Source organism: Lepidochelys kempii, chromosome 2 (genome assembly GCF_965140265.1).
Source record: "Lepidochelys kempii isolate rLepKem1 chromosome 2, rLepKem1.hap2, whole genome shotgun sequence".
In the NCBI taxonomy this organism is placed as follows: domain Eukaryota; kingdom Metazoa; phylum Chordata; order Testudines; family Cheloniidae; genus Lepidochelys; species Lepidochelys kempii.
In genome coordinates this window covers 99366669-99382011 of record NC_133257.1, presented here as the reverse complement: position 1 = coordinate 99382011, position 15343 = coordinate 99366669, and the positions used below count along the sequence as shown (strand labels likewise).

The 15343-nt window shown below is 39.4% G+C and overlaps 1 protein-coding gene across 11 annotated transcripts in view; it reads left to right on the top strand.

Moving 5' to 3' along the window:
- Positions 1-15343, top strand: part of NETO1 (neuropilin and tolloid like 1) — an 86189-nt gene that overhangs the window by 45814 nt on the left and 25032 nt on the right. For all 11 annotated transcript variants that reach the window (XM_073331753.1, XM_073331742.1, XM_073331743.1 and 8 more), the window contains exons 5-6: positions 10876-10917; positions 11026-11153. In XM_073331753.1, coding sequence (XP_073187854.1) covers positions 10876-10917; positions 11026-11153 — 170 coding nt within the window. The remainder of the gene's footprint in view (positions 1-10875; positions 10918-11025; positions 11154-15343) is intronic.

Here is a 15343-nt window from a genome sequence, read left to right as displayed (position 1 = left end):
AAATAATTTTAAGAGTAATCTCACTCCATAATTTTCAAAAGAACTAAGTGCTAGTCCTAGCTACCATGGCTTTTAAATCCATTGAGTCCCTGTTTAGTGTACTATGTGCATTTGTACATAAGATCTGCTCTCTCTAAGTTCCATGATAGCGAAGTACATGTAAGTAGTGGAATTTGTTAGCAGCTGCTTGATATAAACTAGAATACTTACTGCTTTTCAGTTTTTCAATCAGGGCAAAATTAAATGCTTATTTTTAACTTATGATTTAATGAGTCAAATGAAATGGTTTCCTTATTTATCATTAGCAGCCTGCTGTTTTTACATGTAGAAACTAGATGATATGGTTTACTTATCTTTTAAAAATGAATAACAAATTGGTTCAGTTTTTGTTTATATGCAAGTGACAACCCAACTAGCAACTGCAGTAAGTTACAGCTCTTCCTTGAGTAGTTTTGTTACGATTATGTGCCCTGCCTCGCCTTTGATCAGTGATTTTCAGTAGCAGTGCCCGTTTATCCTGCACATGCACTCTCCACATCCTCATGGCCCATACTGAAGATATATAGGTTAGGTCAGGAGAATCACCCTCAACCACCTATAGCCTGAAATCGTGAATCAAGCATGCCCACTTCAAATTTTCAGAGTATAGTTTAGCTTAGTTTAGTTGCGATAGATGGAGTTTGTTGTTGGTGTTTTCCTTTTGATTGTTCTTCTCTGTTTAAGAGGGTTATTCTGGGCTTTTACTCTCTGGGGTAAGCTGGGATCCTCAGGATTTAAACATTGTCTTTCCTGCTGGGAGGCTGTTCCAGTGAGTGAAGGACATTCTTGCCGTCTCCGAAGTTTGTGAGACATGCATATAGCACCTAAGTGTAAGATCTGTTCCTCCTTCAAGAGCAGATCTTGTAAAACTAGGGAGATAAGGTTCTTGATGATGGAGCAAGCCATATGACCAGCTTCTGACCCAGGCTCCGAAAACCCTCCTGTACCATGGCCACTGAGCACATTTAGTGTCCTTTCTACCTCTGGCTCCCAGTCACTGAGCGCCTCAAGGAACTCTGTACTTAGTATTTTATTTACTTCAGAGCCTTGGTCACCAAAAGCCTTGGGGGATGTGGCTTCATCTGTGCCTCTGGTTCTGAGAGCCCCACAAAAGTGGACAGGTACTGGAAAGAAGGTACAGGAGCCTCGGTCACCAACTCCAAAGAAAGCTCCAGAAACCTCAGGTCCAAGGAAGTACTATTGAGGGTCCAAGTCATTCTGGAACTGGGAAGCCATTTAAAGCTACTTCTATGAGCCGTGTTTCTACAAAGTGAGATTTGGTACCGAGGACCACTTCTACTTTGAGTTCTCATGCCCATAAAAGCATGCACTATACCTCAAAGAGAACTACACCATGCATACCTAAGTATCTATGTCAGTACCCCAGACTTCTATATTGGAGTCTGATTCTGGTTGGAAGCATTCGGTGCCCATAGCTTCAAAGCATTCCACACAGGTACCTGTGTCAGTACCAAAGTCAGAGTCCACAGAATCACATTCAACTCCTGTCTGTGCACCATTGGTATAGGAGGAATTTAGTATTCAAAAAATCTTGTGCTGAAGGAGCTGAGAGTCTCCATTATTTACTGGTACTCAAACACCTTTCTGCACCAAGGACTTCTGAGTCACCACCTCCACGTTTTTCATTCAGACCCACTACTTCATCGATTTCAACCATCCAGGGTGAATAGTGATCACCTCCCCTGGAATATGTTGAGGAAGACTCCTCAGACTCACAGATTTTGGTTCAGGGATTTCTTGTCTATGTTGTGGGAGATCACCCTCATACGTATTCTGGGAGAATGTAGGGAAGACAACCTCATTTTCTGTCTATATGGTATGACCAGCAGTGGATGCCACCTCCTTTTCTGGGTGAGCCCCCCAGTAGCCTTTTGGGACTTCTGGGCCATATAGTGTCAGCAATTTCTAAGGGCCCCCAGTCATTGTTGCAGGGATCATAGGCAGAGCCATTCTCCTCATACTTCACTCCCACCTCACCTACAAGAACCAGTGGAGGAGCACTTTGAGGAGTAAGAGGGAAGAACGGAAAAGGATGCAGCTCCTCACACAGATATTTCTCCATCATTGTCAGATGAGGCTGTAATGCCTCGACCACCTTCCATAATAGACAACTTTAGAGAATTCCAGGAGCTGATGAAGGGCATCAGTGATATGCTTCAGATTCCTCTGGAGGAGGTCCAGGATGGTCATCATTAGCTCCTGAGATTTTACATACTTCAGCTTCTGCACACATGGCCCTTCCTGTAAATGAAGCTTTACCAGAGCCTGCTGAAACTATCTGGAAGACTCCAGCTGTGGTACCTCCAACTTGTAAATGTGCCGACAAAAAACATGATGTTCTGGCCAAGGAATCTGAGATTTTTTTTTTAACACGTGACACCAAATTCTCTGGTTGTAGAAGTGGTTAATAAACACAGTAGATGCATAACACAACATCTGCCCCTTACAGCAAAAGACCAAAAGCAACTTGATCACTTTGGTCACAAGAGTCACTGTTCTGCAATGATGCAATTCAGAATAGCAAACAAGTGCTTATATACGAATACGATGATCTAAATTAGAATAAATTCAACATCTTCATTGAACTTTTGCCAAAGGAGTGCTGTCAACAATAAGGTCATCAAAAATGAAGGGCAAATCTTAGCAAGGATATCTGTGCAGGCCTCCTTAGATGAAGCCAATACTGCAGCCTAGTCCACTTCCACTATGGCAATGATGCAGAAAGCATCCTGACTCTAGTTGTCCAGCTTCCCTAGGGAGGTGCAGAATACTCTGATGATCCCAATTGTTTTGGGATTCGGACCACTTTCTTCATATTTTGAAGTATTTGAGGCCCCTGTTTAAATGCCTCAGGATTTATACACCTATTTTATGCAAATAAAAGAATTTAGCAGGTCTCAAACAGCATAGAGATCTCACCTAGCTCATTCCTCTAGTTTCTGTAGACCAACTAAACTATCATCTAAGAGACCACAATATTAAAAAAAAGAAAAAAAAAAAGGAAGTCAGCTTCTGTAACGACTACTTCATCTCAGCCATCCACGTCATCTAAATGCTAGTTTTGATGACTTGGTCAAGAGTCCAAACCATCCACTCTCCAGGAATCTATTGCTGCACCATTCTACTTTCCTTCCCCTTCTTTGGATACCATCTTTCCCATTTCCAACCTGAATGTGAGAGAATAACATCTGATAAATGGGTTTTGACAGTCATAACATCTGGTTATTCCATCCATTTCACTTCCATCCCTCCTTGCCACCCCCCTCATCCTTCTTCAGGAACCCATCTCATGATCAGTTGCTGACACAGGAAGTTGCCTCTCTTCTACACTTAGGAGTCATAGAACCAGTTCCAGCCCAGTACAGGGGTAGGGTTTCTATTCCAAGTACTTTCTGTTCCCAAAAAAAGAATGGGGAATGGAGACCAATATTAGATCTTAGTCATCTAAACAATTATGTGGAACAGCAGAAATTCAGGATGGTGACTCTTGCAGCTATGTTTCCCTTTCTGGATTCCAGGGTTTGTTTGCACATCTCAACCTTCAGGATGCATATTTTCATGTTGTGATTCACTCCTCTCATAAAGTTTCTTCATTTTATAGTCGACCATTCTAGTATTGTGTGCTCCCTTTTGGCCTCTTCTCTGCCCCAAGGGTATTCTCAAAGATCACGGCAGTTGTAGCTGCCCACCTAGGTCAACTAGGGATAATCGTCTTCTCTTATCTCAACAACTGGCTACTTAGGAGTCAATCTTACTAAGAGGTCCTATTGGCAATACAAATTACAAGGTCTTTGTTCCACAGTTTAGCTATTTGACTCCATCTTGAAAAGTCAGCTTTGACACCAGTACACCAGATAGATTTGATAGGAGTTTCACTGGATCGTGTGACAGATTCATGCCCCTAAACAATTCAATTTCAAGGATTCAGATAAGTCCTCAAACCTTAGCAAGAAATTGTCTCCAACTATTCCGTCCTATGGCAGCTTGTACCTTCATAACCCAACATGACAGGTTACATCTTCAGTGCTGCTTCAGTTACAGCTTCAATTTATCAACCAAGAATCCCAATCTGGACTAGCAACTTTCCCTGTCAGGTTCTGGACTCACTCAACTGGTGAAAGACCTCTCCAAGGTTTGTGTGGTAGTCCCTTTCATTATGGCTCCTCCTACCATCATTATAATTTTGAACACATACCTATTAGGATGCACTGCACATCTAGGGTCACACACTATCTAGGACAAATGATCTCCACAAGAGCTTTATCTTCACAGCAGTCTTTTAGAACTGAGATCAGTCCAAAATGCTTGCATTCATTTCCTCCCACTGGTCAGAGCCAAGTCCATCAAGGTCATGAGAGACAATGTGGCCGGCATGTGTTGCATCAATTGCCAGGGCAGCACTTGCTCCTTCTTGCTTTGTGCTAAGGCAATAAAATTCTCTGTAATTGGTCTATAGCCAACCAGATCTTCATCTGTACTTGCTACCTCCTTGTAACATGGCCAACTACCTCAGCAGACATTTCTAATAGAATTTCAAATGTGAGTTGGACTCATGGATCTTCAGCAACATATTTCAATCATAGGGGTTTCCCAAAGTGGACCTCTTTGCCACTGCCATCAACACACAGTGCATTTATTTCTCAAGATGGGACACTCAATTATTGGGGGATGCCTCCTTATTTTATGGACAAATGGTCTTCTTTACACACATCCACCAATTCCATTACTCTTGAAAGTATGAGATCAAGCTGGACAAAGCCAAGGTCATTTTAATTGCACCAACTTGGTTGAGACAAGTTTATATCCCTACCTCATGTGAATTGTTCTCATCCACCAATGAAACTTCCAGTCATTTGCCATTTGTTGCTTCAGCATGCCAGACAGACACTTCACCCTAATCTGGAAGTTCTGCAAATTGATGATTGACACTTCCTGTTCAATAGAGGTTGCGTTGAACAGCAAAGGGTCTGAGACATACTCATCTTCCGAAGTGAAGGAGATATCAACTTTGGTGTACCAGTTGACAGATTTCTCCTGTTCATTCTTCTCTTCCCACCATCCTAAACTATCTGCTGAAATTAAAAAAAAAATTCAGGTCTGCTATCAGGTTCACTTGGCAGCCATAACAGCCTTTCCTGATCTTATTGATGGCTTTTCTGTTTTTACTCCCCCCCCCCCCCACAATATCAAGATTACTCTGAGGATTGATCATCTTTTCCCACAGATTAGAGAACCTATTCCAATATGGGATTTGAATCTTATTCTTAGTTGCCTTATGAAACATCCTTTTGAGCCATTAGATGCATGTGAATTGCAGCATCTGTTTATGAAAACTGCTTTCTTGGTAGCCATCACAGTGTTCTTCAAGGACAAGGTCTCATTATGACCACACTCTAAGTTTCTACCTAAAGTAGCTTCTCAATTTCATATTAACCAGACCATTCATCTGTGTTTAGCGCCCTCCTCCCCAACCGCATAAGATAAGCAGGAAGCTGTCTTCCATACCCTGATTATCAGAAGGGCGCTAGTCACTACGTGAACAGAACCAAACTATTCACACTGAAGTCAATGGGAGTTAAGGACACTTGTCCCTAGAGTTTTACAAATAAGAGATGATGAACCAGGTATTTTATAAGATGTCTGAGCAACACAATCTCATGTACGACTACACCCTTCTAACTCCAAGCCATTGGCCTGGCTTATTGCTAACACTCCTTGTATTTAAATTTCATAGTTTCCAAGCATTTAAGAAGCCAGTTGTGTTGCTTTCTTATTGGAAAGAATGTAGAAATAAAAGCAAGATACATTCCACAATGCAGTTGCAAAATAGTTTCTACTTTCTCCCAACACATATTCCAAATACATCCTACATTAACATAAAGCATTCAGTTACACAAATTCCAGAATATATACCAAATGTTTGTTTTTGAATTTGGAAAGTCTGTGACATCTGTGCTGCAATGTGAAATATGCTTGTTTTCCAAATGTGTATGCAATATAGAATCTGGTATTATGTTGCTTGTTGTCATGAGTGATGTCTCCTTTGAAGTGGTGTGTGTTATGTGAAACTTTGGTTTTAGTTCAGCACAATGGAGAAATATCTACAGTAGGCATTATGGAATCTGTGTTGTGTGTCCATTGAGAAGTAATATTGGGCATATTTTGTACTTTTTTTTCCAGAACGTTGAATTGGTGCAGAATTATTTTGAACATGTTTTGGAGAGTTTCTTTTGCTTACATATTGCAACGTTATAGTAATTGTACAATTTTGTTGCACAATTTGCTACATATATGTTTAAATAATAAGTAAATAACAGCATTGTCCATCATGTCTTCTTGGTATAAGTATGTGAAGTTTGAAACTGTGTGAAGTTGCTAATTTATAACACTCTTGTGAAGTGCTGAGGGTGCTTGACATCCACTGAAGTCAGTGCCAGTTGAAAATGCTCAGCGCCACACAGGATTTGACCCCAGATTTATTTTGTTATGAGTAAGAAAAAGTGAATCAGGCATTACTTCATAAGTTGTCTGACCAAAACATTAACTAGGTAGTTTAGTTATTGGCCAGGCTGCAGTGACCTTCAATGGGCTAATGGGTGTGCTTGTGTGGGGCTATATAGCTGCACGGGGGGCTACAGTTTGCTTAAACTGTCTGGAAAAAATGATGATGTTGATTTACTTTTTGAAGAATTTACTGACATGCCCACTATAGTGATCCTTGATAAGCTCCTGCCCGTGGAAACACCTTTAATGTTCTCTTCCCCTGTCTCCTATTGAGATCCCCAGTGCTCTCATACTCCCCTTATGTAAGAGATGTCATCCATTTTTACAAATGCCATAGATAACCCCTGCCCTCTCTTTATGGATCCCGGTGAACTCCCACATCTTTCCTGTTTTCCTGCAACCCACTGTAAATATCCCAGTGCACTCCTTTACTCTCTCATAAGAAGCCTCTGCTGTACTTCTGCTTCTCAGAATCTTTCCAGTGAGTTTTATTTGATTTTTAGGAATTCCATTAATTGTGAAATGGGCTGCAACACCATCCACTTTAAAGATACCTTGACATCTCTCATTCCTTTCAGAGACCTTTGTTGCTCCTGTAAATACTCAATATGATCTTTTTAAAAGCAAACCAAATATGCTACAAAACTTTCCATTTATAGATTCAAATGCATTCCTGCACCCTCCCATGGAAATTCTTCATGCTTTTCTCCATGCTATCTTTATAGAGATTGCAAGGCATCTGCCCCTTCTAGAGATTCCCTCCAGAGACTTTCTGATGCACTCCAATTTCCCTTAGAGGTTCCTCTATCCTATCCTGTTTTGCTGCCTTGTAGATCCTCCTGGATTTGCCCATTGTTTCCTCCAGCTGCTAGCAACAGGATGTTTGTCACCAATCAGAAGATTTAGCCACTCAGTATATAAATAACTTAACAAAGGTTCTGCTCTGCTTTACTATGACTGAGCAGAACTAATAATAAAACATGCACCATCTGTTTTTTTTAAATCATAAACAGCAGTCTTCTAAAATAAACCATTTAGCGTTATATTATTTCAAGAACAACCAAATCTACTAGCTATGTGTTATTCAAATAACAAACTGTTTGAACATGGTTCAAATTCAGCCTCATCTATAATGTATAACTTCTATTCTAGGTTGTTGCTTTATTTATTTATTATGTATTTGTGTATCCAATATTTATATTTTACGGAGCCTATGTGGAGTAGCATCTGGGCACCTTAGTTTTTCTGTAGTCTCAAAATCAAACCTCATTATTTTGCTACAGAAAAGCTTCAGAAGGACAGGTTTTCAAAAGTCCTGAGCAGCCACATCCCCAGTAGACGCCAATGGGAGATAGAGGTCTCCAGCAACTCTGAAAATCAAGCCCAAGGAACTTCCACATGAGTTAATTAAAATCCTCTTGGAACAAGTGAGCCTGTACTCTGGCTCTGATTGGGCTTGATACAAGAATTACTAGGTGAAAATACTGGGCCTGTGTTATGCAGCAGATCAGGCTAGATGATCCTTATGGTCCCTTCTGGCCTTAAAATCTACAAGCCACTTGAAAGAAAGAACAAGTTACACAGGTGAAGGTCATCTAGTGAAATAGGATGTGAAGTGAGTTTTACATCAAGAAACTACAGCAGATGTGTCCCACTTTATCTTGGTGCATTTAGATCTGTGCTATTGTCTTCCACTTCAGAAGTTCAGTTTGGAAAAAAAAGGAAACAAAAAAATTTCTTCCAGCTTGGAAATCTTCACTAGATTTTTATTCAAAGTACAAGAATTCTTCCAATTCTGCTTCTGTCAAGGGCTTATAGATTGAAACCTTTGTTTCCTAGTTCGTCAGAGTATATTTTCTATTCCGTCATTCAATACTTTGTTCTTAGGAAGCTATCACCACTTGCCACATTCCTGCCTCTTTCCCCCTCTGTAAAAGTCTCTGGAACTGTCCAGAGACTCTGGGGAGGGGGCAAGAGAGGCCTTGAAGCACCTGCCCCCTATCCTCAGCAAACATAACACATGACCAGAATGACCCTCCTTCTCGGAGAAGCTGTGGCAACCTTCAAGGAGGGTGTATGTGTGGGTATGATGGTGCTCTCTGTTGCTAACTGAAGACAAGAAATTGATGAGGCCTTGCACTTGTACTGCCCCAACTTATTTAAATCTTATTATGAATATTCCAAATTCCCCCCCCCCCTTGTAGATTAAAATGAATAAAACAGCTTGGGCCTGAGTCTCCACTCCATCTGAGATAGGAGCTATGGGGACGTTGTTGTGGCTCTGTGATTCAGAGCATCTCAGCCCTGAAGCGAGATGTTTGTGCTTTGGGGCAGCCGTAACTTATGCCTACAAGGATTTGTGCAGCAGAGTTCATTTTTGTCAGGCTGTCTCCCACCTACATCATCTCGCCCCCTCTCCCCTTACGTTGTGACGGGGCATCTGGAGCAGCAGGTGACAGAGCCACTTCTACCACTCAAGAGTTAACTGGTACAGGAAGAACTCTCTACTGCCTTTCTCCTGGCACAGTGCACCACGTAAGCAACACAAAATGGCCTTAAAGTTGCCTCAGCAGACCTGAGAATCCAGCCCATGAAGGTTTAAACCAGCTGTTAGAGAAAACTGAATGGCTGCATTGTATGTAGGATTCTGTGGTTTGGATGTTAATTTGAGTTTGTAGTTAAATTAAATAGATTCCAGTTATATAAATGTCTTGCTTTCAGTTATAGGTATTGGCATCTAAATTCATTAACTAGTATATTTAATTAAATTTAGGGTTGTTTTTTAAAATGTCTTCTGCTTAACAATTAATGCTGATTGTCTGCTCAGATATATCTGCAGTCCCTTTAGTTTGTGGGCATTTAACTAAGACCTATATTCTGAAACAACAACAGATAGTTGCAAAGAACATAAATGCACACTAAAGTGTACAGACACATAGTGTCACAGGGTGATTTTACAGATTTAATTTTTAAAGCCAAGATAGCATAACTGATTCAATAAACTGAACATTCTTTCTTGTTCTTCTTCTCCTTGCATTGACTAGTCCAGATTGAGATGGCATTGCAGAAATTGTGCAGCATTTCCATATTTCTGAAGAATTTTTTTCATGCTTTTAGGCTTTTGATACAGTGACCTACTTCTGAGACAATAAAATAAAATCTATTGAATACATAGATGCACTGGACCAAACTCTATCATGGCTTATATCTTGAACTATCCCAGTGAAGTCTGGGGAAAAGGTGGCTCAGAATTCTAAAACGTCCAGGAGAAGTTGTGACAAAGTATGTGTCATAAGTATTTGTCACCAATCTGGGGAGACCAAATCTTATGAATTTTGACAAAAATATCAAGACCAGCTCCTTTGTTTCCCTTGTTTTCTTTCTCATGAAGATAAAGAGACAACCTGTTGGAAGCTGGAATATGCATGCCAAGGAGAATGATGATGTGATACACTGTGATTCCTGAACAAAGACTAATCTAATCTCAAGAGATCATCCTCTCTTGAAATATTTTAGTCCCTTTCACATTTCAGTTCTGGGCTTCTCTTGAATAGTGTCTTCAGACTGTGCCAAACCTTGTGAAATGCTGATTTGTATAACGTGGACACTTGTCTACTAGGGCACAGAGCTGAGACCAATCTCGTTTCATGTAAGTCACGCACTTGGCTATAAATAGGGTACAACATTTCTCAGAAATTAAAGATAGTTGTGTGTGTGTGTGTGTGTATTCACTAAAACAGCAAGCTGCATTATATTCATTAAATTTGTTCACTCGTATCCCCTGGAAAACTGGTACTGTTATTAACATCCACGAGGCTGATTTTTGACAATGACAGTGGCTCAACTAGTGCACTATCAGTTGGGGTTGCAGACCATTCAGATATCATGAACTGCAGTGTAAGTTCCTCTAGCCATAGTAAACATGCCGTGCAAGGGTTTGTGAAGTAGGCAAGGGGATCCAGTGTGCAATGTCTGGAAAGATAACCACTTGCATTAGCTTGCTGCATCAAAACACCAAAGGGATGGCTGTCTGGTGCGCTTGCCCTGAAAACATCTTTTGTGTTCAGTAATAAGAAATAGGGATGGAGACAAAGACAATTATGACCGTAGCAGATTTTCATAATGGAAAATAAAAAGAGCTTAATAGTAAAATGGCAACATGTTTTGCATTATCAATTGTTGCTGTGGTCTTTAAAAATTTCTGGGAAATAAGTGTATAGATATTCTCCCACAATTGCCTGTAATATTCTACTCAACTAAATGTTATAACAAAATATTGAATATTGATTTTCTCCTTTCTAAATTTTTAAGATCCGGACTTTAAGGACCTGGGAGTTTTGAAACCATTGCCAGGTTGGTATGCTAGATATTTCATAAAACTTGGAGGCCTTTGCCTTCTGCTGTAGAAAATATTTTTTGCTTGCTGTTCAGGTTTCATTTTTGTGGTATTTTGTTATTCAGTTTGTGAGTTTGAGATGGGAGGACCTGAAGGAATTGTGGAATCTGTGCAAATTGTGAAGGAAGGAAAAGCTTCTGATATGGAGGCAGTTGACTGTAAATGGTACATCCGAGCACCACCACGATCCAAGGTCAGTCCTGCATCTACTCACTGATTTGGCACTTAATTTAAGAATACAAATATGGTGTATTTTTTTTTGTACACACGAGTTTTGCTTAGCAATTTTGCAGTGTTGAACTTTTAAACTATTATTTTTCTTCAGTGTTGGAATGTGATATATCACCTTGCTGTCACAGTAACCTTCATTTGCTATAAATAACAATGTGGGCAGCATAATGGGTAATTTTCTCCAACACATCTTTGCTCTGAGCTTCAAAGAATCAGCAAATCTTGTTAACTGTGAGGTGATGTATCCCTTTATTTTCCATATTTTACTCCCCATCTTTATGTTGACACTAAGATCATGTGTCCAGTATATGAAATGTTTAAAAAACATTGCCAAATCCAATAGTATCATCTTCTGTTTGTCATCCTGGAAATTAGTGAAAACAGAGCCACGGTAAATTCATATATCTTTAATCTGGGCCCTATACTTCTGAGAGTGTCCCACTGATGAATAGACTCCCCATTCTTATTTTTCCTCCGTAGTTGTCAAAGTTTTTGTCATTGTTTCTTCAATAGAGTATAGCAAAGGGATATTTCCCCTTAATCTAATCGTTCCCTTCTTTGGTTTTATTATAGTGTCTCATTTGTCCAGGGCCAGCTCAGTAAAGTTGGGCAAATTTTTTCAGATAAATCGTTTTTTCACCCAGTTTGAGATCAACAAAAATATTCAGAAATTTAGATTGAATTCAACTGATAGTTTTGATGACTTTTTTTCAGTCAAAATGTTTCATTTTAATGTTTTTGAAATGAAACATCTTGACTTTTAGTTTCAAGCCAATGTTTCATTTTGAAATTTAGCTAGTTTTATTTTTAAAAAATGATTAAAATGAAACAAAATAGTAATAAAAATTTCAGTTAGGGTTTGACCAGAAACATTTTTTTTTTTTTGGTTTTATATTTCAGCCACCAAGTGAAAAATACATTATTTTTGCAGCTTTACTCCGCAATGAACACTTGGATTAATTACAGATGGATAGCACACCATTTCTCCTCTCTTCCGGAGTGGAATAACTTTGCGCTCCTCACCTATTTCCACACACATTTTCTAAAGGCAGCGCAGCAGTTGATGTTCAAAAAATGTTTTTTTACCAGTGACGTGAGGGCACTACCCCCTCGGCAGAACTGCCTCAGAGTCCAGGCTTTGCAAACTAGAGTCTGTGTGCACACCAACTTTAGAAAGCTGGGTGATAAATCATTTTGTGTGTTATTACAGAGCAGAATGAACAGAATGTGCCTATCTTTTATAACATTTTGGCATTCAGTACCCAAAAGGAAAAGGTGCCTGAGAGTTACATAACATGAGATGACAGATTTGTGGCAGCATTTCTCTATTCAGTGAAAGTTTGAAGGAAATGTGGAATGTTGTGTGGCAAAGGATAGAACAGGATTATTGCAAATACCTACTTTAAGCTCCTATTTATTAGATTACTTTCATATAATTGCAATATAAATACAGGCTTTCCACTAAATAGACGGGATTCCCATTCTCTGCTAGAATAAAGAGCTATGACCGATGTTGAATGTGTAGACTGAAAACGATTATTGCACCATACTGCAAAATTAGTTATTGATAGGTGTATCAGCAAAAAAACCAACATTTATGCTTCCCTAATTCTGGGCTGCTTCTGGAGCTGGCATAGCCTGCAGAATAAGTTAGGGCAGCGCCCAGTGCTGCTCTGATTTATAACAGCTTTGCACAGATGTCTTTGTTCTGTTCCACAGTTTGGAATAGCCAGAATGCAAAGTGTGCCAGCCACGCACCCCTCCTCATCCTTGATATGTTCCTATTCCAGGAGCTGCACAGGAGGGTGGCATAGGCCTACCTACACCACCTAGGCACCAGGGGAATTAGCTGCAGCAGGGGTCCAGGTGAACAGGATTTTGAAGTCAGATCTAGAGCGAAAGGAGCTTTTCTTTCACACACATTATTCTTGGCAGTTGAACAAATCCTTTCTTTATTATGTGCTTTGTTTTGGTGCCTTATAAAGAACTGATTTTTTGCACACAAGTATTAAGGCAGTTATTCTGGGAAGTGGTTTGAAGCTTTTCCTAACCTGCCTCATCAATCACATTGTCAGCTCAAACTTTTGGTGAATGATTAAAAAAGAAGAACTCATCAAAAGTGATTCACAATGAAGAGATTATAATCTGACTGTTTTACTGAAGTTATATATTATTCACAGTTTACAATCTTTCTTTTCCTTTAATATAGTCAGTCAGAGCTTTTCGTTAATTTCAAAGCTAAATAAAAAATAGTACAATTTAACCAGCATTTCGTTTTTCATTATTATGATAAAAATACAAACCTGAAAGGTGACGAGACAATTATTTAAACCACAATGAGATCGGGGATATAAATTATATATGCCACAGCTACAGTGAAGCTTTATCATTTTTGTTGGTAATAGCATTGGCATTTGCAGCGGCATCTCAAAGCTCTGTAAAAACGAATGCTCTAAAACTGTGCTGGTCCTTTGCTCCCCACCCCCCCAGTATAATGTGGAATTGGTGGTTTGAAGAAAAGGGTTTCACTGAAATTTTCTGACATAAATGTGGAAAAAGAAGATACCGTGGTTATGTTTCTACTTTATAGTATATGGTATAGTTAAATAAGAAAGACCTCCTAATACTGAATATGGTCATGTGCAAGTGCTTACTTCAAATGCTAGCAACTCAGTTATTCCACATTGAAATCAGTGGCAAAACTCCCAAAGACCTGAATGGGGGCTAGAACAGGCCTTACATTTATTTTAAAGGACTCAGTTAACTTTTGTGTGAAAGTCTCTTATGTACTGGCATTACAAATAGCACTTAACATCAGAATAAATGAGATTAGAAAAAATGCTCTCATTTTAAGTTGGATCACTTTAAGCCTGACCCAAAGTTCAGTAAACTTGGGTTTTCGATCATGAGCATTGTGAATTAGACAGCACAGTCAGTTTTACTCTTTCTTCCAGCATAATCAGTTTGTTAGTCAGCTTCCACTATTTGTGTGGGTGTTTCACACATCATCAGGTTAGAGAAATATAGGAATATATAATGATAAAACTACAAAAATTAGCAGAGGCATGAAGGAGCAGGTGGTATAGTACCTGAGATTACTTTTAGCTCTTTTTTTTTTTTTTAGCTGACCAGATACCAAGTTGTCAGAGTCCTTTTCATTGTGATTCAATTTTTAGTAATGCACTGAATTAGGTCTTTGATCTCGTGAAGCATTGTGGGACTGATCCAAACCCAACTGAAGTCAAATGAAAGGCACTGATTGATTTCAATACGCTTTGGATCAAGGCTTGGTTTCCTTATGTGACGTTCTGAATGCACTCAACTCCTGTGATGATCACTGAGAGTTGTGAGTACATGGAAACTGACAGGATCAGGTCTTCCTTGGCTTGAATGTACAAATCTACATTTTGGTTCTGGAGCAGCTCTCTTTCTTTTGCACGCTTGACACACAGGTTTACGCTAATTATTTGAATCCAATGCATCAATGCTGAGTTCTGACAAATCTATATTTACTATACCAAACTGTGTGAAAATAGAATTGGGACTAGGAAACAAATATATTTTATTTATGAACTTCAGACTGTTGGCTTGTTTGCAAACAATGGGGAGGTGAAAATCCACATTATCATCCTGTTTGTTCCTTGTCTGCTCTCATATTAACCTACTTTCAGAAATAGGCTACTGTTTTATAAGGTTAAAGGGTGGTAGACCACCGGAGGTCTTCAAAACAGAAGCCTGCAGAAATAAAGAGGAATGTGTGAAGTGAATGACGATAGTGAATGGATGAATAAATTGCACCGAGTGTTAACAATATAGTGTGAGCATGGTATTAAGTAAAAGTGATGAAAATTGCCCCGGATTTATTTTGTCAGGAATGAAAGCTGTTACCCCTAAACTAGTCTTACTATTATTATTCAGCTTTTAGAATAATGCATTTGTGTGTTTTTTGGAATGGGAGAGTAGTTGGCATGAAAGATTCAGCCATACTTTCAAATGCTCCTTCCTTGTGGAGAGTGCAGTTGGGGTATAAATATAGTAATTAACTTCAATGAAGTGGTGAAGGCCCTCTGGGGTTCCCTATCAGAGATCCACATGTGAGAGTAGATCCATACTCCACACTTTCTCGAGAACTGGTATATTGGTAAAACACTG